General features: G+C 47.9%; 1 protein-coding gene across 1 annotated transcript in view; it reads right to left on the bottom strand.

The window, feature by feature from the left end:
* RSPO2 (R-spondin 2) overlaps positions 1-4,018 on the bottom strand; it is a 123,296-nt gene extending 119,278 nt beyond the window's left edge. Inside the window, exon 1 of the mRNA XM_056854477.1 lies at positions 3,909-4,018. Coding sequence (XP_056710455.1) covers positions 3,909-4,002 — 94 coding nt within the window. The 5' untranslated portion in view covers positions 4,003-4,018. The remainder of the gene's footprint in view (positions 1-3,908) is intronic.
* Positions 4,019-23,534: the final 19,516 nt, after the last annotated feature.

Raw genomic sequence — 23,534 nt, 5'->3', positions numbered from 1 at the left:
TGTGGGTGGGAAAGTTCAGATTTTCCTGCCCAGATGGCAGCTATTTTCCCTAAATAAGTCCCCACAGCAGCCATTTCCTGCCCCCACCAGTGGGGGCTTTACTTTAAAAATTGGCAATTGAATATTGTTACATCAATACAGCATTATAACAATGTGTGTACCAGGTTCTGTGAATTCCCAGTTTTCATTTTTAAAAAGTCTCTAGTCCCTTTCATTGTAGAGACAGGCCACTTATGCATGGGAGATTTTGCCTTGGATTTGCTGCTCTGTAGAGGCACATTTTCCCCATCTGAATTCTCAAAACTCTGCAAGGGGGTTTATTTTTGAGTTTTCAGAATTCAGATGGGGGGAAATGTGCACCTACAGAGCAGCAATTCCAAGGCAAAATCTCCCATGCATCAATGGCCATAGAGGGTTTTTCCACACTGGGTTTTTGCTCCAGGTTGGCTTCTTATCAGCCTCAGTTTCTCCCTTCCTTATACACAGTACTGTCGCTTTCCCCGTTTCTCATCATGTTTCCCCAGACCACTTTTGTGAGTGTCTAATTACAAAAATACACAGGCACAAAAACTGGAAAACATGGGAAAGCAACATTACCGTGAGTAAGGGAGGGGGGAAACCAATAACAATTAAGAAGCGACGCTGGAGCAAAAACACAGTACAGAAAAAGGAATATCTCCACAACAAACATGGCTAGAGACTGTAATGTGAAAGATGGGAATTCACAGACTCTGCGGCCATTTATGCATGGGATGGTTTGCCTTGGGTTTGCCGCTCTCTAAATGCATATTTCCCCCCATCTGAGTTCTCAAAACTCTGCATGGGGGCTGAGTTTTGAGTTTTGAGAATTCGGATGGGGAAAATGTGCATCTCGAGAGCGGCAAATCCAAGGCAAAACCTCCCATGCATAAATGGCCACACTGTTATATCAATATAACAATATTCAATTTTCAGGGGGCAGGGATGGCCAGCGCTAAGGGACTGGGGCAGGGAAACTGCCGTGCAGAAGCCCCGTTGCCGCTGGGCTGTATTGATGGCCGCAGTGGCAACGAGGTAGCCAAACAAGCCTGACCTCCCTGTCGCAACCGCTCTGAAGAAGTGAGCTGTAACTCACGAAAAGCTCATACCCTATGAGAAATGTTGGTAGCCTTTCAGGTGCTACTGGCTTCTTGCTCTTTTCTACCACTCTCAACCACTAAGTTTTCCCGAAGAGTCAACTCTGTTAATCTTTTGCGGTCTATCCGATCCTATACTGCAAGTATGGGAGGCAGCAAAGTTGCCAGAATGGGAGACCAGAAGAATCAATTTCCAGCTGATCAGCCAGGAGGCACTTTATTCCTCCTCCCCACCCCCAGCAAAAAAAAATTGCTGGGTAGAGACCCAAATTTCCCCAGCAGGAAACCAGGAGCTGACTCCCAGCTGATCCCTCACCTCGTGGCTGCAAGTTTCCTGTTCCTGAAACACACACAAACAGGTTATGAACAGTCCTTCAATTCATTGGCTGCCTGATCACTACTGGCCAACAGGAAGTGAGTTCGAGCATCCCGAGTTTAGAGTGGGGAGGGAATGATCAGGAGCAAAAGAAACAGTGGGTAGTGGCTGAATGCTGTCCCAATTTAAGAGGGAGGACAATTTGCAAAACTTAACAGGAAAGTTAAGACACGCACAAAAACAATGGAGCCACAAGTTAGCACTGATCAGTTGTCAGGGAGAACAATTTTCAGCTATACCACACAGGACACCCACGGTTATTGCCAGTCTTACCCCAACAGTGCAACCCTAAGCACTCTTCCTAAGAAACAAGTCCCAATGAAATCAACCGCTCTTCTAAGTAACCCTGTAGGTTGGCTTTTTTAAAAAACGGTTAGGAAAAAGAGATCCCACCAAGGTCAATATACTGGATGCGCTTTAAAGCACGCTAGAAGGAGATCTCTTACAACGAGTAGATTTGCCCTGTAAACACTTTGATCTCTATATTTACAGCATCAGGCCTTCCACATCCTCCTCTCCCCCACAGTCACAAATAAAGACCTTATTCAACTCACTGAAAAACTTGACCTCTGCTATTTCAACTAGTCCGGAGGGACCAGCCGACAGGGAGGCCTGGAACTGTCAACGGGGGACATCTAGAGCAAACTTATTATCTGTAATTAGCTCAAATTTCCGTTGCTTTGCTAGAGCTGCCCGTGAGCTTTCAAGTTCCTGTATACAAACGACTGCTTCCTTTTCTCCATGCAAGCTTACCTGGACCGATCCTCATCCTCTCCCTTCCATTCCCAAAAACACCAGAACAGACTAGAACATAGTTTAAACTTAAGTTTACACCAGTGTTTTCCCAAAGTGGGTAGTACCACCCCCTGGGGAGGATTACCATGGGGGGCACTAAGAGGCAAGGGGGCAGCAGGGGGGTGCTAGAGGTGGGCCCCCTTAATCTTTGTTGTTCACTAATTTTCAATAGAAAAAGCTATGGCACCATGCTGGCAAATTTGGTGGAAACTATCAGCATTTTTTTCCAGACTTTGAAGAGCTGGGACCACTGGATCAAGTTCATCAGTTGTGTTGAATAAATGTCAACTAAAAGGTTTTAATTTGATTTTGAATAGATGTGCAATTAATTGTTGCTGTTTTGAAATTGTATTGTTCTTGTCTTCTTTAGTGTGTTATGCAAACCCCTGTTTTGATTAATGCTTTTTATAGGGTAGGGGGCGCTGGGGTTGAGTTTGTGGAACCAAGGGGGCAGTGGCCCGAAAAGTTGGGGAACCACTGGTCTACACCGATGGGCCATGGAGGCTGGGAGCATCCATCGTACAACTTTTTAACCCATCCAGATAGCAGGCAGTTGCAGCAACGTGAGACCATTAAACAAGTAAGAAGTCTATTTGCAAGTATGTTCAACATGCACCTTTACAGTCATACACCCTGGAGGCACATTTACTCAAGAGTAAGCTCTACTGAACTCATGGGGCTTGCTGCCTGCATGGGATCCAGCAGCATTTTCCACTGAAGCACCTGGACCTGACTTAATTCAGATAGTGTCAGAGGGCAGCAGTGTTGGTCTGCAGTAGGAGAGCTAGATTTTGGTCCAGTAGCACCTTAGAGAGCAACAGGAGTTCAGGGTGTCAGTTTTCGAAGGTCAAAGCTCTCTTAGACACAGACACTGTGACAGAGGAAGGGAGCTTTGATTCTCAAAAACTTACACCCTGAAACTCCTGCTGGGTCTCTGAGATGCTGCTGGACTTAAATCCAACCTATTTAAATAAGCAGACTTAAGAGTCTCAAACCCGGAGTGACTAGAAAGGGCTTAAAAGACATTTGCAGCACAATCCTAAACAGCACTCTGTTTAGGATTGTACCGTTAGGACGCTTTCACACATACCAAATAATGCCCTTTCGATCCACTTGCAATGCACTTTGCAGCTGGATTTTACTGTGCGAAACGGCAAAATCCACTTGCAAACTATCATTCAAGTGCATCGAAAGTGGAACGAAAGTGCATTATTCAGCATGCATAAAAGCACCCTAAGGGCACTTTCACACATGCCAAATAATGCACTTTCAGTCCACTTTCAATGCACTTTAACAATCATTTGCAAGTGGATTTTGCCGTTTCACACAGTAAAATCCAGCTGCAAAGTGCGTTGAAAGTGGGTCAAAAGTGCATCATTTGGCATGTAAGAAAGTGACCTTAGGTATCGCCTATTAGGGAGGAGGAAGTAACCCGCCAGAAAAAAGAATCGCCCCTTTCCCGGAGGAAGAAAATGCCCCAGGGTAACGCCATGACCCAAGTAAGCAGGTTCGTTGGAGACCCACGGGCCGCCGGCACCCTGTGGAAAGGGAAGGCCAGCGGGCCGGGAGCACATTTTGACCAAGGTGGGGAGTCAAGGAGCCACCGAGCTGGAGCCACTGACCTCTCTTGCTGCGCCTCCAGCGTCCGCCTTGGCAGTGGCCGTAATCCATGCAGTTGAGGATGATCAGGGCACAGGAGAAGAGGCGAAACTGCATCCTTTGGTCCGGGGCTGGGGGGCCCCTGCAGCGGCAAAGGGAAGCGGGGAGGGCCGGCGTGAATCAGCCGGCAGCGGCTCCGAGGTGTCGCGCAGCCCCTCTCCGAGCGCCGCTCACACGCCTCTTGGCGGATCCTGCGAAGTCCCGGCAACTTGGAGCATCTCCTTGGAGCTGCAAAAAAAGGACGGGAGAGAGAGGAATAAAAGCGAAGCGGCCAAGAGCAAAAAAGCGAATCGTTTTCATCCCCGGCTGCGACCCTCACTTGCGTTCGCTTCGGATTAAGCCGCCTTGAACTCAAACGGTGCTTACATTTGAGTAAATCCGCCAGTTACCATAGCTGGTAGACCGTATAAGTTTACCATACAGTAGACAATACTGACTTTGATGGACCAAGGGTCTGGTTCAGTATAAGGCAGCTTCATGTGTACTCGGAAGAAGTCCCCCTGAGTGAAACACTTACTCCCAGGGAATGGGGCATAGGATCGGAGCCACTTCACGTTAAACCGCCCTGAACTTAAACGGTGCTTACGTTCGAGTAAATCCACCACTTGTCACCATAGCTTGTAGACCGTCTAGGTTTACTCGAATGAAGTCACCCTGAACGCAACACTTACTCCCAGGGAACAGGGCACAGGATCGGAACCACTTCAGATTAAGCCGCCTTAAACTCAAATGGAGCTTACATTCCAGTAAATCCACCGCTTGTCACCCCAGCTTGTAGACCGTCTAGGGTTACTCGGAGGAGTCACCCTGAATGCAATATATACTCCCAGGGGCATAGGATCAGAGCCTTCACGAGACGGGGTTCAGAGGGGAGGGAGCGCACGTGGAACCCGAGTTTACGCCTCCCGACTCGAGCGTAAATCCACCCGGCTCCAACCAGCCGGGCGGCCCGCTTCTGGAGTGACTCCGGAAGAAAGCCCCGCGGATAGGATCCGTCGCAAACTCGGCGCGCCCGCGGAACCCGAGCGGACGCCTCCCGACTCGAGAGCCAACCGCAGCCCGCTTCGGGAGCGCCTCCGGAAGAAAGCCCCGTGTGTAGGATCAGGCGCAAACTCGGCGCGCACGCTGCTGGACTCAAACCCAGTTTACGCCTCCCGACTCGAGAGTAAATCGAACCTGACTCGAGAGCCAATTTACTCGAGAGTCAACCGCAGCCCGCTTCGGGAGCGACTCCGGAAGAAAGCCCCGCGGGTAGGATCAGGCGCAAACTCGGCGCGCACGCTGCTGGACTCAAACCCAGTTGACGCCTCCCGACTCGAGAGTGAACCGAACCGGAGTCGACGCCTCCCGACTCGAGAGCCAATTGACCCGAGAGCCAACCGCAGCCCGCTTCGGGAGCGCCTCCGGAAGAAAGCCCCGCGGGTAGGATCGGGCGCCAACTCCGGCGCAAACTCCGGCGCGCCCGACTCGAGAGCCAACCGCAGCCCGTTTCGGGAGCGCCTCCGGGGAAAAGCCCCGGGGATAGGATCGGTCGCAAACCCGGCGCGCTTAGGATCGCGCGCGGCGCCTGCCCTTCCACCCGGCCGGCCACCCCGACGCGCCCAAGGACGGAGGCGAGGCGAGGCGAGACGCCGCCGCCGCCGCCGCCGCCCGGCTCTCACCTCGCTCCGCCGCCTCCCTGCGCAGCCCCGGGCGAGCGAGCGAGGCGAGCGCTTCGCCTTCCCCGGCGCGAGTGAGCCGGACGACACGTGGAGACGCCCAGCCCGGGGGCGCCGGCGGCGGCGGCGGCTGCTGCGCCGGGAAACTCGCCCCTCTGCACCGCGCTCGAGGAGCGCAGCGAATCCCCGGCCCGCCTGCTCCGCCGGCACCTCGGGACGAGGAGGAGGAGGAGGAGGAGGAGGGGGGGGCGGCGAGTAGGGGGCGCTGTCCTCCACGGCACGGCGCAGCCCGGAGACCCGCGGCCGGCTCCAGGGCGCGCGCGCGCCTGGGGCCGGACCCTTTGTCCGCCGCGGCCGTAGAGCTGCAAGGGGGCCGCCAGGGTCATCGAGTCCGACCCCCTGCGCAAGGCAGGGGACTCGCAGCTACCTTCCCCCCCCCCCCACACACACACACACACATCCCCGGTGACCCCCTGCTCCCTGCCCAGAAGGTGGCCAAGATGCCCTCCCTCTCATCCTCGGAATAAGTAGAAAAGGGCAAGAGTCCAGTAGCACCTTAAAGACTCACAAAAGAGTCCAGTAGCACCTTAAAGACTCACAAAAGAGTCCAGTAGCACCTTAAAGACTCACAAAAGAGTCCAGTAGCACCTTAAAGACTCACAAAAGAGTCCAGTAGCACCTTAAAGACTCACAAAAGAGTCCAGTAGCACCTTAAAGACTCACAAAAGAGTCCAGTAGCACCTTAAAGACTCACAAAAGAGTCCAGTAGCACCTTAAAGACTCACAAAAGAGTCCAGTAGCACCTTAAAGACTCACAAAAATATTTTCTGGTAGGGTAGGAGCTTTCAGGAGCCACAGCGTGAGCTGTGGCTCCTGAAAGCTCTTACCCTACCAGAAAATAGTTTTTGTTAGTCTGTGGCTCCTGAAAGCTCTTACCCTACCAGAAAATAGTTTTTGTTAGTTAGAAAACTAGTTTTTGTTAGTTTTGTGGCTCCTGAAAGCTCCTACCCTACCAGAAAATATTTTTGTCAGTCTTTAAGGTGCTACTGGACTCTTGCCCTTTTCTGCTACTGCAGACAGACTAACACGGCTGCCCACTGTGAATTATCCTCTGAATAAGGGCATAGACTCAGCGTTGCTGACAGATGGCCATCTAGCCTCCGCTAAAAAACCTCCAGGGAAGGAGAGCTCACCACCTCCCGAGGAAGCCTGTTCCACTGAGGAACCGCTCTGTTAGAAAAGTCAGTGTGGTCTACTCAGACCGGCAGCGGCTCTCTAGGGTCTCGGGCGGAGGTCTTTCGCATCACCTACTTGCCTGGTCCCGTTAACTGGAGGTGCCGGGGATTGAACCTGGGACCTTCTGCATGCCAAGCAGATGTTCTACCACTAGGGTTGCCAACCGCCAGGTAGTAGCAGGAGATCTGCTATTACAATTGATCTCCAGCCAATAGAGATGTTCCCCTGGAGAAAATGGCCATTTTGGCAATTGGACTCTATGGCATTGAAATCCCTCCCCTCCCCAAACCCTGTCCTCAGGCTCCACCCCAAAAACCTCCCACCGATGGCGAAGAGGGACCTGGCAACAGTGGCGAACTGGGCCTAAAAATATTGGTTGCCAAGAGACAAAGGGGCCCACCAACAACTATAAGGCTATAATTTAATTTTATTAATTTTTATTTTTAACATATTGTCTAATGTTTAAGGGAGCCCATTTCATCAGGGGCCCACTTGCCATCGGGCAAGCTGACATAATGGCCAGTCCACCACCGCCTGGCATCCCTATCTACCACTGAGCCATGGCCCCTCCCCAAGGGCAGGTTGAAAGGAGGCCATCTGTACCTTTAAAATATATAAACAGCTATTCATCAGCTGCAGGGTGGAAGAGACAGCTTCTCTGATGAATTTCTGCCTGACATGCAACTGTTAAAGGCATTTTTTGTGAGTTGTCAAGTCACTGTTCCTCCTCCAGATCCTACACTACCCCTCTGAATTTATTCTATCTTGGAGGGGGGGGCTTGAACTGCAGGAAGGCCCTTTTTGGCTGCCAACCTCCAGGTAGTAGCTGGAGATCTGCTATTACAACGGATTTCCAGCCGATAGAGATCAGTTCACCTGGAGAAAATGGCCTCTTTGGCAATTGGACTCTATGGCGTTGAAGTCCCTCCCCTCCCCAAACCCTGCCCTCCTCAGGCTCCGCCCCCAAAAACCTCCCACCGGTGGCAAAGAGGGACCTGGCAACCCTAGGCCCTCTGTGTGTTAAGTGCCGTCAAGTTGCTTCCATCTCATGGCGACCCTATAAATCAAGGTCCTCCAAAACATCCTATCCTTAACAGCCTTGCTCAGATCTTGCAAATTGAGGGCCATGGCTTCCTTGATTGAGTCAATCCAACTCTTGTTGGGCTTTCCTCTTTTCCTGCTGCCTTCCACTTTTCCTAGCATGATTGTCTTTTCCAGTGAGTCTTTGTCTTCTCAAGATGTGACCAAAGTAGGCAGGCCCTACTGTGGCCTATATGTCACAATTAAGTGCACCATCTGATACATGCTGATCCTTATTCATTGAAGTTACGGGTCAGGTTTTAATCATGGTTTTAATAAGATTTTGTGTTTTATTGTTAGGGTTGCCAAACTCCAGGTACTAGCCGGCGATCTCCCGTTATCACAACTGATTTCCAGCCGACAGAGATCAGTTCACCTGGAGAAAATGTCCGCTTTGGCAATTGGATTCTATGGCATTACAGTCCCTTCCCAAACCCTGCCCTCCTCAGGCTCCACCCCAAAAATCTCCAGGTATTCCCCAACCTGGAGCTGGCAACCCCCACACCTACCACCTGTGGATGTGAGAGGTGAAGAAGCAAGGCATTCTAAACAGGAGGTTCATCTTCCAGGTTGGTTTATGAATCCTTCTTGACCTAGGATCTCGGTTCCATCTTAGGTAACAGTCCTGTGATGTTGAGAGGTTGTTGAAAGTCGCCCAATGTGCATTTAATGCTGATCCAAGTTTTGAGGCTTGATCTCTTCAAGCCTTTGGGGCAAGATTTTCTGTTGCCAGATTCCAGCAAATCCATCATTAGCAGGACTTGACCCCTGCATCTAAACATAATGCCTGGATTAATAAGGGAACAACAGTGTGGTAATTGAGCATGTTAAAAGTGCACATGTGATGAGAATGGAAGACTTTCCGGACAGAGGGTTTGATTCTTCTGGCAGGCCTGAGTCCTGGGGTTTAGTAGTATAATTTATTGCGGTCCTTGACCAGTATTACAAAGTTACAACATCATTAAAACAACAATGGTTCAATATAACAGCAACAACCCCCCAAAAAGCTGCATGAACATTTGAGCCAGTCAAATGGATTTAAAACTCTGCATCAGCTTTAAAATTGTTCCCCCGTGTCTTACATTTCCCAAGACAGAATTTAGCTACTTGTCTGGAGTACTTGGGGTTTGTCTGTTTAGAAACCAGGCGCTGGTGTTGAGAATGTAGGATTTTGACTTGTACAAGTTGGGTCTAAATGATGAGTTACATTAAACCTTTATTTCCTGGCAGTATTTTAGTGGGGTTTTTTTGCCGGCAAGTCGCATCTGACTTATGGCGACCTCTGGTGGGGTTTTCAAGGCAAGAGGTGTGTAGAGGTGATTTGCCATTTGCTGCCTCCGTGACACGACCCTGATATTCCTTGAAGGTCTCCCATCCAAATACTTGCCAGGGTCAACCCTTCTTAGCTTCTGAGATCTGACGAGATCAGGCTAGCCTGGGGCTATCCAGGTCAGGGCAGCAGTAAAATGGGAATAATTAAATAACTTACTGTTGAATGAGAACGAGCATGCTAAAGATTGTCAAACTTTATGTACGTTTAATGCCCTATTGCCAGTCATTTTCTAGCAAGTGAATCCCTTGTGTTTGCAGGTTACCTCTGAACAGCTGGAAAGTTCAGGTACATCCCGTAACACTTTAGCAGCTGAGCCAATGGGTAGGGTGGTTTCATTTTAATGGGTTGAAGTTGGAGCACTCACAGTCAAGAGCTATGGTTTGTACTTGAGGATCTCTCCCCCCCCCCTGCATTTTACTTGAGGATCTCCCCCCACCCTTCTTGTCAAATGTACCTGACTGGGAACTCGAACTGGGGAAACTGCTGTTCTCCTCAGCATCATTGTGTTCTAATTTTGTTTCATTCATCCCTGTGTGGCCACCTTTGATAGGGTTGCCAGGTCCCCCCTCACCACCAGCGGGAGGTTTTTGGGGCGGAGCCTGAGGAGGGCGAGGTTTGGGGAGGGGAGGGACTTCAATGCCATAGAGTCCAATGGCCAAAGCGGCCATTTTCTCCAGGGGAACTGATCGCTACCTGCTGGAGATCAGTTGTAATAGCAGGAGATCTCCAGCTAGTACCTAGAGGTTGGGGCTTCTCTGAGGCTAAGCGTTGCCCGCACTATTTTGTGTTTAACAGCATAGCACTGCTGCATCATTTACAGTTTTGAAATGGTTGTGTTGTTGTGCACTTGTGCAAATCATTTACCATATTATTGTTATAGCTCATCAGCAGGCTTATCATTCTTATTTTCAATTTTATGTTTATTGTGGGCCATTTATGAAATTGACATTGTCCAAGATGAATAGAATCTTTGGTGTGTTTGGTGTGCACATTCTTAGATGTATGAATCTTTGTTGAGTTGCATGTAATTTTTTGTATATATGCAAGTGGTTCTCTAGATTGATATATAATTGTTGGCTAACACTAGCCTATAAATTGTTTTTCTTTTCACCTGTAAGCTTTATAGCGTTGTTCTTTCCTATCTACAGAGCCTACGTGCTGCCTATTGTTATAGTCTTTACTAGTTTACAGCACAGGTACAGCGTTATCTCAGTACCTAGAAGTTGGCAACCCTAACCTTTGAGAATATCACAAGCCAGCTTTGACTGTAACAAGTACATACATACATGTCCTTCACCCTGTTGCAAACAAGCCATTTAATAGATTTAGCAGTGTTTAAATCAGGGGTGGGGAACCTTTTTCCTGCCAAAGGCCATTTGCTCATTTATAACATCATTCAGGGGCCCTAACCAGGTATAGATCTCCCGGCACGGGGGGGGGGGAGAAGCTAGGGTTGCCAGTTCTCCAGCCACCACCTGGCGGTTGGCAACCACAGGGGAGGCCACGCAGAGAAGGCCTGGAGGGCACCCCTGCTCTCCCCTCCCAGGCGGGAGGGCAGCCAGCAGTGGGCCCCAGCAAACGCAGCCCGCAGACGATCCTCAGGGAAGGAAGGAAGGAAAACAGAGAAACGGAGGGGGAGAAAAGGACGGAAGAAGACAGACAAAGAAAGATACGAGGCAGAGAGGGGGAGAAAGGAGAAAGAGTGCCAGAAAAAGAGGAAGAGAGGAAAGCCTTCCCCCCCCCCACACACACACACACCCGCTGAAAATGTCCTTGGGGGCCGCATACAGCCTCCGGGCTGGATTTCCCCCATCCCTGGTTTAAATGTTTGCTTTTGAAGGCACCACTCATTAAAAGAGTGAAGGCACATATTTTGAAGGCACCATTCATTAAACAGCGTTTCAGGGGGCATTTTGGCCTGCCGTGGGAGGAGGGAGACAAGAAGGTCACAATCCACGGTGGAAATCCTTCCATCTATGGAAACACTGTTGGATAGGGTTGCCAGTTCCGGGTTGGGAAATACCTGTAGCTTTTGGGGGTGGAGCCTGAGGAGGGCGGGGTTTGGGGAGGGGAGGGACTTCAATGCCATAGAGCCCAATTGCCAAAGCGGCCATTTTCTCCAGGGGAACTGATCTCTATCGGCTGGAGATCAGTTGTAATAGCAGGAGATCTCCAGCCACCACCTGGAAGTTGGCAACCCTACTGTTGGATCCAAGTCAGTATAAAAAAAGCCTGACTCAGGGCCTTTATACTACTGGCAGACACAAGCAATAAAGTTTTGAAATTCCATACATGTGCTGAACAACACAATTTGGTATGCTAATTAAACTATAAATTATGCATTTATAGTGTTGAAGCAGTGAAATAACTTAAGGTTTGATAAAATATTGCAGTTATTTAGTTGTTGCTGTTTAGTTTAGTAGTTTAGTTGTCGCTGTTGCTTGTTTTTTCTCAAAAAAAAAATACAAACCTTTTCCATGGTTTCAAAATGTCTGGAAATTTTAAACTCAAAGGGAGCCTTGCTGCGGAGCAGAGATAGGGTTGCTAGGTCCCTCTTCGCCACTGGTGGGAGGTTTCAGGGGCGGAGCCTGAAAAGGGCGGGGTTTGGGGAGGGGAGATATTTCAATGCCATAGAGTCCAATTGCCAAAGAGGCCATTTTCTCCAGTTGAACTGATCTCTATTGGCTGGAGGTCAGTTGTAATAGCAGATCTCCTGCTACTACCTGGAGGTTGTAGGAACACAAAACCAGCACACACAATTCAATGCAATACGACTATATTAAAGTGCAAAATATCAAGTGAAATACTTAACTAAGGATGCTGCTATTTACAATATATACAAGTACACAAAAGTGCAAGGAGCAACATCAATTCTAAGGATTCAATTAATCAAGGTAAGTATTTCTAATATTGTTCATATGAATAGTATTGCATATATGTAGCAATGCTACAGGTAAGTGGTACAGTCCACGTAGAGACAGCCAAGAAGGGGAAACTAGAACGTGTCGTCCGGATCAGTATCCACCTGGAGGTTGGCAACCCTGCTGAATAGACCTGAGTAGGATTCTGAGTAGACTGCTTAGAATGGGTTCTCTGTGAGGTACAGTTAATAGCAATTTTAAGGGGAAAGAGTGAACACTTGGGTTGTATCCTGGCAACACTTAAATGGTCTTCAAAGTGGCACCAAGGGAGTTAGAAGTCGTTTGTTACCGCATATGCTCAGTGTAAAACATTACGCACGTCGAGGCCAAAATATTCCTAGTCTGAAACAGAATAATTGCAGTGTATCACGGGACTGCGAAGCGTGACATTCTGCCAAGTGATAATAAAGAAGGGAGTTGAACAGGAATCTTGGACAATTAACAATACTTAGATAAGCTCTTGACAAAAGTGTTTTTACGAAGTCTGTACATTCACCCGGTGGGCTGCCGATGTGTTTTGGGGCTCGCACCGCATGTGTCAACTCCAAACACCTCTTGGATCTTTGCAATAACTGCCTGGACTTTTTCAAGCTCTTGGGCGCTGTTTAATTGTTTATTCAGAGATTTGTGCTGATGCTTCAGGACAAGGTTGCAACAGAAAACATGACTTCAGAAACATACAGGCAAAATACTTTTAAAAGTGCAACAGAACTGAGCCGAAGCTTAACCAAGTACACAAGAGTTTAAAATTTCTGCTTCAAAACTCCAAATACTCCCAACAGGCCATTGGCTTTCCCCATTCTGTGGCGGTACTGACCATTACTCAGTACCGGGCCTTGGGGGGATTCTTCCCAAGTCCAGAGGGGAGAAGTTACAACATTTATTTCCCACCGAATTTACAAAATTTATTTCCCACCTTTCTGCTCTCACAAGGGCCATCAAGGCAGCTAAGAAATTAAAACATATGTAATAACATCACGTTTTAACACCATTGAAACCAAACATCAAAAAACATTAAAACAATTAACACCAGAGCTAAAATATATACTCAAACTAACAGCAACAATTAAAAGCGTTGGACAAGAAGGAGGGATCACAGAGGGAATGCCAAACAATACAAAAAAAGTCTTCACCTGCTGGCAAAAGATGATAGGGGAGGGACCGTGGCTCAGTGGTAGAGCATCTGCTTGGCATGCAGAAGGTCCCAGATTCAATCCCCAGCACCTCCAGTTAAAGGGACCAGGCAAGTAGGTGATGTGAAAGACTTCTGCCTGAGACCCTGGAGAGCCGCTGCTGGTCTGAGTAGCCAATACTGACTTTGATGGACCAAGGGTCTGGTTCAGGTGGGGGCACTTGAAGCAGGGCCTCGGAGGATAACCAGAGTGATCAAGTAGGTTGATAAGGGTGGTCCTTCAAGTATGTCAGTCCCAAACTATACATGGCTTTAAAAGCCAACACCAGCACCTTGAATTGTGCCCTGAAACAGATTGGGAGCCAGGGTAGATGGGCCAAGACTGGAGTGAAATGTTCCCTCCAGTCAACATCCTGGCTGCTGCATTCTGCACCATTTGAAGTTTCTAAACACGTTTCAAGGGCAGCCCCACATAGAACACATTGCAGCAATCTAATCTAGATGTAACCGGGACATGCACCACAGTGGCGAGATCTTTTCTGCCCAGGAAAGGCCGCAGCTGGCTAACCAGCCAAAACTAGTAACAGGCACTCCTTGCCACAGCTGCCCCTTGCTCATCCAGCAGTAGGCCTCCGTGCTGAATTTCCCACTCCAGCCACATGGACAATCACACTGAAAATCAGTACTGGTGTTGTCTCACTCGCAAAGACCTGGTACATGGAATGAGTGTCTAGCTCATATATGGTGGGTTGAATTTATAGGTCAGAGCTTTGCATGTAGGAGGCTCCAGTTTCAAACCCTGGCCTCTCCACATGGTCACGTGAAGCTGCCTTCTACTGAATCAGACCCTTGGTCCATCAAAGTCAATATTGTCTACTCAGACTGGCAGCGGCTCTCTGGGGTGTCAAGCAGAGGTCTTTCACATCACCTTCTTGCCTGGTTCCTTTAACTGGAGATGCCGGGGATTGAACCTGGGACCTTCAGCACGCCAAGCAGATGCTAGTCCACTGAGCCACGGCCCCTCCTCCAGTTGAATGATGTCAAATAGAGGGACTGTGAAGAACCACAGGACAAAATTTCTGCCAGTGCAGTTAAGCTGCACCATCAGGCAGACCAGGGCACTGACTCAGTAGAACTGTGGGTAGCTTCAGTCTCTGCCACATTATTTTGGCAGGCGTGTGTTCCTTTTAGCTCTGAACCAACATGCAGGGCCACCAAGGAAGGCCCGTGTTCCTTATTGACAGATAAATCACATAACAACGTGTAATTGGGCTTGTTTCTTGTATGACCGGAGCTTTCCAATTATACATTTCAAGCCATTCCAGCACTTAAAAAAAAAAGATTCATTTTATATATTTCATGTGTGTTTCAAATGCCACTTACAGCCCCAATTGTGCTGCTAACATTTAACAAACTTTTGGATACTAGTTTTTCAGAGGCACAGCGGGGAGGGGAACATAGAGTGATTTTTTAAAAAAATCTTACAAATCTTAGAAGCCTGGATGTAATTGCTTTGTGGGCAGATACATACTCTTCTTCTTTTTTATATCTGAACTGATGGTTATGGATGTGAGCATTCCTTATTGACGGATAAATTACTCAAGATGCCATTTCAAGTTGTGGGGGGGGGGGAGACTTACTTTTTGTAAACGGGAATGAAACACTGAGGCGAGAACACCCAGCGGTATTTTGTATAAGGTGCTGGGGGCTTGCCTTACGACTGCTGCCTATCCCGCACACATGGTAGCTGTTTGAGAACCTTATCCTAAGGCCAACCAGTCTCATAAATCTGCACTGTTTACAAGAGACAGCCTACATTAACAGATGCTGGACTGACTCAGCGGAAATAGAACACATGAAGCTGCCTTTATACTGAACCAGACCCTTGGTCCATCAAAGTCAGTATTGTCTACTCAGACTGGCAGCGGCTCTCCAGGGTCTCAGGCAGGGGTCTTTCACATCACCTACTTGCCTAGTCCCTTTAACTGGAGGTGCTGGGGATTGAACCTGGGACCTTCCGCATGCCAAGCAGATGCTCTACCACTGAGCCACGGCCCCTCCCCAATTCTTCACGTGGCAGTGGAAAGTGAGCTTGACCCCAAGTGCAAGGTTTTCAAGAGCTTTTTGTGTGGCACTCCACCATGCTGTGAATCGGCTCAAACTATTGCCCAAACCACAAGATGTTTCTCGTGGTGTGCTGGAGTAGGTGAGATGTTTCTCAAGGTCTGCTGTAACATAGAACAGTAGACTTGTAAAAGCAAAACCGTCCGTTTTCAGAGGTTACTCAGCATGTGGTCACCTCTGCTTTCCCTCAGCAGCTTTGGCTGAAAAACAGAGAAAAGGTTCAAGCACTGAGGTCCTGTTCTAGTTATACCTTGAGGCTATTGAAGGGCAGCAGTTCCATCTGTGAGGTTCAGTTCATATTGATGAGAATGATGGTGCTTGTCTATCCAGCTGCATACACAGATCACACAGTTTCAGGTTTAGGGCAGTGATGTTCACATACCATGCTAGATGGAAGTGACTTGGAATGAACAGCGCTATTGAAGGAAAACTTCATTAGGACAAACTATCATTTACTTTCTTTATTAGGCTGCCTTTCTTGCTGAGACACTACAGTTCAGGGGAATCTGTTAGTCTTGCACTTTTTGGAAAATCACTGCAAGACTATCAGATTCTCCTGAAGAAGCCTCTTTGCAAAACTCTAGCTACTGGCTTTTGTGTGTTGGCTGCTGTTGAATAGCAGCAAGAAGCTGGCATATCCAGTGATTGTTGCGGGGTCTGGCCCAATAAGTCCACTCTCAAAGGAAAACAGGCCTGGAAAACAGGCCTGGAAAGGTCTTGCCCTCTCCCCGTGCCATTTACTGATGGAAACTAAAGCTTGAAGGCTGGCAGTACTGTACTGTTGTGGTGGCTTAGCAACAGCCATTGGGGGCATTGTTTCTTAAAGCTACAGATGCTGCTTACACTATTTGGGGTGTTTTAAATCCCCTGTTGTATTTTTTTTTAATTTCAGATTTTTATGTAAACTTGGGCTTTTCTCAGGCTTGTAGAAAGCTCTGTCTTGTCTGTTCATGGCACCAATCTCCAGATTTAAATACCCACAGATTTTGAGAATTAGATATATTGATATTGCTTACCCCTTTTCCTGCCTTATCATCTTTCTGCTCCAAATCTCCTCTTTTCCAGCAATGTCTCCCCTGCAAGATTGCTCATATATATGCGTAAAACAGGGCTAGAATTTTTAAAAGGATACATCACTATTTGATGTTGTGTTTCTTGCATAAGCCTCTGAGCCAGAATAGTCAACAGATACAACCCAGGTATTCTGGTCTATCTGGAAAAGGATCTCTGCTGTATCAAAGTAGTGATTCTTTGATCCCTCCAGATACTGGCCTCTGCTAAGAGAGTGGGTAATGGGAAATAAACCACCGGTGTGACACACTACAGCAGGTCTTATGCAATACTGCATTAGCCTAAGCTACTAATACTCTCAAATAGAGCATCTTTGTAAGTATGACATATCCCAGAAGCTGGAAGTCAGTTCCTTGCTGCAGCTGAACAAAATTATTTTGTTTTACAGACACTGTTTTTTCTTGCTTATCGTTGTTCTGAGTAAAATCCATCTCAACACATTCATGAATCCATTTATAGTGAGATCATGCATTTCTTAGCGGCAGACCCTTTTCTGCACCAGACATCTTAGCTGAACTAAACAATGACTAAGATATTAATCACTGCCCTGATAACTCAATAGATATTGTTGGGGATATTCTGCCCCGTAGTTTGACTTTTTTTCTCCCCTTGTTAGAACAAGACATGTCTTACAAATTAGCAATCTCCAAAGATAGAGAAATGGCTGGTTAAAGTTAAAGAAATACATGTTTTAATTAAGCTAACAGCATATCAGAAAAACAGAGATACAATAAGACTGGATGCGGTATGGTCACATACAATAAGTAAAATTATATATATATATATAGTATTTTAAGTTACGAAGACTCAGTAATTCTGCTTTTTTTAGTTGTTATTGTCATTGGGTTTTTTCTAATAAAATTTTAAAAAGAAAAGAAATTAGCAATCTCTCCTCAGACACAAGTTAAGCAAAGATGATGGTGTCACCTATTAGCCAGACACTGGTCTTCACCTCAGTCTAAAATTATTGGACTCCAATGAGAAGATCTATACATAAATAGATCATTGGAAATCGAGGGTTTATTTAGTTTCTGCATTAAGTTTTGTAGTCAGAATCACAGTATCAGCATGCTATCAATACGGACATTTCATTTGAAGCATAACTTAGAGAAGCGGGTATTTAAAATACATAGAATAGAATTATAGAGTTGGAAGGGACCACCAGGGTCATCTAGTCCAACCCCCTGCACAATGCAGGACATTCACAACTACTTCTCCACACACACACCCAGTGACCAGAAGATGGCCAAGATGCCTTCCCTCTCATCATCTGCCTAAGGTCACAGAATCAGCATTGCTGACAAATGGCCATCTAAACTCTTCTTAAAAACCTCCAGGGAAGGAGAGCTTACCACCTCCCGAGGAAGCCTGTTCCACTGAGGAATTGCTCTAACTGTTAGAAATTCTTCCTAATTTCAAGACGGAAACTGTTTTGATTTAATTTCAACCAGTTGGTTCTGGTCCGACCTCCTGGAGCAACAGAAAACAACTCGGCACCATCCTCTCTATGACAGCCTTTCAAGTACTTGAAGATGGTTATCATATCCCCTCTCAGTCTTCTCCTCTTCAGGCTAAACATATCCAGCTCCTTCAACCTTTCCTCATAGGACTTGGTCTCCAGACCCCTCACCATCCTTGTGGCTCTCCTCTGGACACATTCCAGCTTGTCTATATCTTTCTTAAATTGCAATGCTCAAAACTGAACACAGTACTCTAGGTCCGTGTTGGCGAACCTATGGCACGGGTGCCACTTCCGGCACGCGTAGCCCTCTCTGCCGGCACGTGCGGTTCCTCCAAGCTGCTGGCCTTTCCGGCTCTGCCCTGCCCCGGATGGGGGAAAATGTGCATCTGGAGAGTGGCAAATCCAAGGCAAAACCTCCCATGCTTGAGTGGCCTCTTTCTTTCTCCGTCCTTTTCTTTCCCTACTTTTCTTTCTCTCCCTCGCTCCATTTCTTTCTCCCTTTCTCTCTCTTTTTCTTTCTCTCCCTCCCTCCCTTCCCTTTCCCCCTCCCTTCCCTTTCTCCCTCCCTTTCCTTCTTTCCTTCCTTCCTTCTTTCCCTCCAGCGGCTTCTTCGGCACCCTCTGGGTCAGTGCGGGCGGAGGGGCGTGCAGTCCTTTTCCACCTTTGAAATGCCCACAAGCCATCCTCCAAACACCTTTCCATTTGTCTTGATATGTAGAGAGAAAACACTAAGCAACTAGTTGCCAATCTCCAGGTACTAGCTGGAGATCTCCTGCTATTACAAGTGATCTCCAACCAATAGAGATCAGTTCCCCTGGGAAAAAAATGCCACTTTGGCAATTGGACTCTATGGCACTGAAGTCCTTCCCCAAACCCTGCCCTTCTCAGGTACCACCCCAAAAACCTCCCACTCATGACAAAGAGGAACTTGGCAACCCTAGCCTCTCCCTCTGGGCCCCCTCTGGGGGTGGTATTCAGGTTAAATTGCCACACTGGCATTCGGTGATAAATAAGTGGGTTTTGGGTTGCAGTTTGGGCACTCAGTCTCTGAAAGGTTCGCCATCACTGCTCTAGGTGAAGTCTAACCAGAGCAGAACATAAATTCTCACCATATTCCAGATACGTTAGGATAATTCCAGATATGTTAGGATAACATACCTGATTTATTTGCATTATTTATTGTCTGCCTTTCACACTGAGACTCAAGGTGGATTACACAGCGCAAGTCAATACAATCAACAGGATGGGGCATCCAGTAAATAGTGCAATAGGATTTGGATTGCAGAACTCTGAAACTAAGCAGAAATCTGAAACGGAGTTGAAACAAAGCCATAAGCATTTACATGGCATGTTAAATGATGCAGAAATGACATAGTATTTAATGCTGGAATGTTTTAATGTTTTTGATGTTTGCTGCCTTGGAGACCCTATTTGGGTGGAAAGGAGGCATAGAAATATTTTAAATAAATAAATAGTAGGTTGTCCTATACAAAATAGTATAGTCCACAATCCCTGTCCCAAAGCATCTTTCTGAATCATTTCATAACAGTCCTATTATCTATGTTTTTAAAAGCCCTCTTACATTATTTGGTTTTGCAGCATGGTATAGTGGTTATAAGCGGTAGTTTGGAGCGGTGGAGTCTAATCCGGAGAACTGGGTTTGAGTCCCCACTCCTCCACATGAGCAGAGGACGCTAATCTGGTGAACCAGGTTGGTTTCGTCACTCCTCCACATGAAGCCAGCTGGGTGACCTTGGGCTAGTCACAGCTCTCTTAGAGCTCTCTCAGCCCCACCTACTTCACAGGGTGTCTGTTGTGGGGAGGGGAAGGGAAGGTGATTGTAAGCTGGTTTGATTCTTCCTTAAGCAGTAGAGAAAGTCGGCATATAAAAACCAATTTTCTGGTAAGCCAAGAGAGTGGGAGCCTTCCTGACCTAATTGGGCAGGGCATTCCATGAGATAGAGGGCACAACAAAAAATGCATGTATGGGCAGTTGTTGGTTCTGCAGGGTGGCTGCTCAGATGAGTTAAGGAGTCCTGTCAGAGTATGGGGGAGAGGCAGTCTTGCATATATGAGGGACCAAGGCTATGAAGGGATTTGTATGTGATAGCCAGTACCTTGAATTGAGCCTCTTAACTAATGAGCAGCCAATAAGTGACTGCAGAATGGGAGTAATACGCACTCTTCGCCTAGCTCCTGATAATAACTGAGCTGCGCTGTTCTGTCCCAACTGGAGTCTTCAAGTTGACTTTGAGGGGAGACCTGCTTAGAGTGCATTATGGCAGTCTAATCTTGATGTTAACTGGCATGGGTCCAGATGGCCAGATTGGCCCCATCAAGGTATGGGGCCACCTGTCTTTCACATCACCTACTTGCCTAGTCCTTTTAACTGGAGGTGCTGGGGATTGAACCTGGGACCTTCTGCATGTCAAGCAGACATTCTGCTACTGAGCCACAGCCCCTCCTTCTGGGTTTGAAGAAAGGTTTTGTTTGTTGGCATCTTCATTAACTTGCTTCTTCAGCAGTAATGTTGGATTCAGGATAAACCCTGAGCTCCTAATTGAGCCAGCTGAATCATAGAATCATAGAGTTGGATGGGACCACCAGGGTCATCAAGTCCAACCTGAAGCCAACTGCAAGTGAGGTCACAATGTTTTTCAAGGTCTCCACTTTCCCAGCCAGCACAACTTCTGTCTACTATGTTTCATGGCATGTAGGGATGTAAACCCAGACCTCTCTGGTTTCAGTTCCAGTCCAACCACTACACCATATTAAAGTCTGTTAGCACCCTAGAGACCAACAAGATTTCCAGGTTATAAGCTTTCGAGAGTCAATGGTCCCTAACAGACAAATGGATCTTTGACACTCAAAACATTCCCCGAAAATCTTGTTGGTCTTTAAGGTGCAACTGGACTGAAATCTAGCTCTTCTGCTACAAACCAACATGGCTACACATCTGAAACAAGAAGAGGAAAAGGAGTTGGTTTTTATATGCCAACTTTCTCTACCACTGAAGGAAGAATCAAACCGGCTTACAATCACCTTCCCTTCCCCTCTTCACAACAGACACCCTGTGAGGTAGGTGGGGCTGAGAGAGTGTGACTAGCCCAAGGTCACCCAGATGGCTTCATGTGTAGGAGTGGGGAAACAAGCTCAGTTCACCAGATTAGTGTCTGCTGCTCGTGTGGAGGAGCGGGGAGTCAAACCCGGTTCTCCAGATCAGAGTCCACCGCTCCAAACCACCGCTCTTAACCACTACCCCACACTAGCTCTCCAGTACACCACAAGGGCTTTTGTAGGCTTGTACGATCTGTAGCCTGAAGGCATGCAAGCTTACCATCCTATCATCCTAGGTTTCTTGTGTAATTGAGGGCACTAAACGTCTCCAGAAACCCAACACACCCCTTTTCTAAAGCTTGCTATTAATGGAAGGAGGGGTAAATAAACCAAGGCCTGCATGAGGCTGACTCGCCTTGATTGTGCGGGATCTCCCGTATATCCACATTAATAATTTGCAAGATATCCATTCAACGTACATCTAACAAATGCATCAAGGCACTTCTGATGCATCATGCCTCTGTAGTCCCTAGCATGCAGAGTCATTGTTTAGATGACTGTTTGTGGTACAATTTTCAAAGCTCCTACCGGGCAAAGGACACAAGCTTCTCCTGTGCCTCTCAGAAATACAGAGAAGAGTTCCTGCGAGAACCTCCTGGGGTTTGTGGCAAAATGTAAAGAAATCCTGGAATATCAGGACCATGCACCCATGAGGCATTTTATGGGCAGCAATATTCTGTTTCCCATTAGCATGTCCTTTTCTCCTTAACAATAGTAACAACATTTTCAAGGCAGAGAATATTAAAGGTGCATTAAAACGTACACAGATTTTATTCAGCTGTTATTCGTGCTAATATGTTACAGGAGTTGGCTTTGCACAGGCCCTCTTTCTTATGCAATGCACACAGACAGAAGCCGCTCCAAAGCTTCAGAGCCACTCAACTAACTTGCCATTCACAAATGAACCAAAGGAAAGCGACAAGCCGGAGTGGCGTTGCCTCCGGTTGTCCATTGTGGATTCGCACCTGAAGATCAAAAGGAGAAGCGTGGTCTCCCTAGAAGTGTTTTTACATCCTTGATCAAAATGCAAGCCAGCATTACAGGGTGAATATATTTAGAAGTGAGCAACTATTTGATAGGGAAAATATGTTGGAGGTTTCTCTTGGTGTTTATAACAAGCATTCCAGTTTAATCTCCAGGTTTGGGGAGGGGGGAATCTTTACGCAAGAATGTTTTTGTTGACGACCTTAAAGAGCGATGGGGCCACTGAACTCACATTCTATTTTGAGTTGAACTCACATTTCTATTTTTGCACTATATTAACAGGCCAAGGTCTAAATAAGTGTCGTCCGTGTGCAGGAGAGAACGGAAGACCCAGTTGGAGTTTCGCTGGTTTCCCTGCACCGATCCCGCTGCCAGTTCTGTTACTTTCAAAACATGTTCGCCAATGGCTAATAGTGACTAAAGGGTACCTCCACATCCAGAGGCCTTGACCTCTAGGCCCTGTTAGTTGGCTCTCCAGGGCAACTGGTTGGCCACTCTATGAAACAGGATGCTGGACTAGATGGACCACTGGTCTGATCCAGCAGGGCTCTTCTTATGTTCTAAACTGCAGAGTGGCATGTCTTTATAGCACGGATGGGGAACCTCAGGCCCGGGGGCCATATGCGGCTCCCGAGGACATTTTTTGTGGCCCTCGGGAGCTCTGGGGCCCTACCGTGGAGGCGGGGTGCAGGGCGGCCCTCCTCGAGGGTGTTCCTGGGGCCATAGCTTCCAGGGGCACTGTGGCGCCCTTTGACCTCCTCTCGCTGACTGTCGGCTGTTGGTCAGCAAGAGGAGAGGGGAGGGATGCGTCCGCCAAGGCTGCCCCCTACAGCTGCGGCGTGCAGGAACGCCGCGGCACATTGTAAGCCCCTCTCACTGCCTGTCGGCTGTTGAGCAGCGAGAGGGAGGCGGGAGGGGGAGGCTGGTGGCTCCTGGCAACTGAGCATGCATGCGGGAGCCGATCGGGCTTCGGGGGGGCCTTTTGTGGACTCTGGGGGGGGAGGGCATGGAGACTTGGGCCTGGTCACGGGGCTCCACGCGCCGCCGGGTGTGTGTGTGTGGGGAGGCTGGGGCCCGGGTGTGCGGGGCCGGCATGCGGGGTGTGTGTGTGGGGGGAAGGCTTTTCTCTCTCTTTTTCTGTCACTCTTTCTCCTTTCTCTCCCTCTTTCTCCCTGTTTTTCTGTCTCTTTGTCTCCCTCCGTCCTTTTCTTTCTCCCCCTCTCTCCATTTCTTTCTCCCTTTCTCTCTCTTTCTCCCTCCCTTTTCCTCTTTCTCTGTTTTCCTTCCTCCCTTGCCGATCAACTGTGGGCTGCGTTTGCTCGGGCCCACCGCTGGCTGCCCTCCCGCCTGGGAGGGGGAAATGGGGGTGCCCTGCAGGCCTTCTCTGTGTGGCCTCCCCTGGGGTTGCCAACCTCCAGGTGGTGGCTGGCGAACTGGCAACCCTAGCCTCTCCCCCCGCCCCCCCGGGAGA

The sequence above is a fragment of the Euleptes europaea genome, chromosome 8 (genome assembly GCF_029931775.1).
Source record: "Euleptes europaea isolate rEulEur1 chromosome 8, rEulEur1.hap1, whole genome shotgun sequence".
NCBI lineage: Eukaryota > Metazoa > Chordata > Lepidosauria > Squamata > Sphaerodactylidae > Euleptes > Euleptes europaea.
The sequence above is the reverse complement of the archived record's forward strand: the minus strand, read 5'-3'. Positions and strand labels throughout refer to the sequence as shown.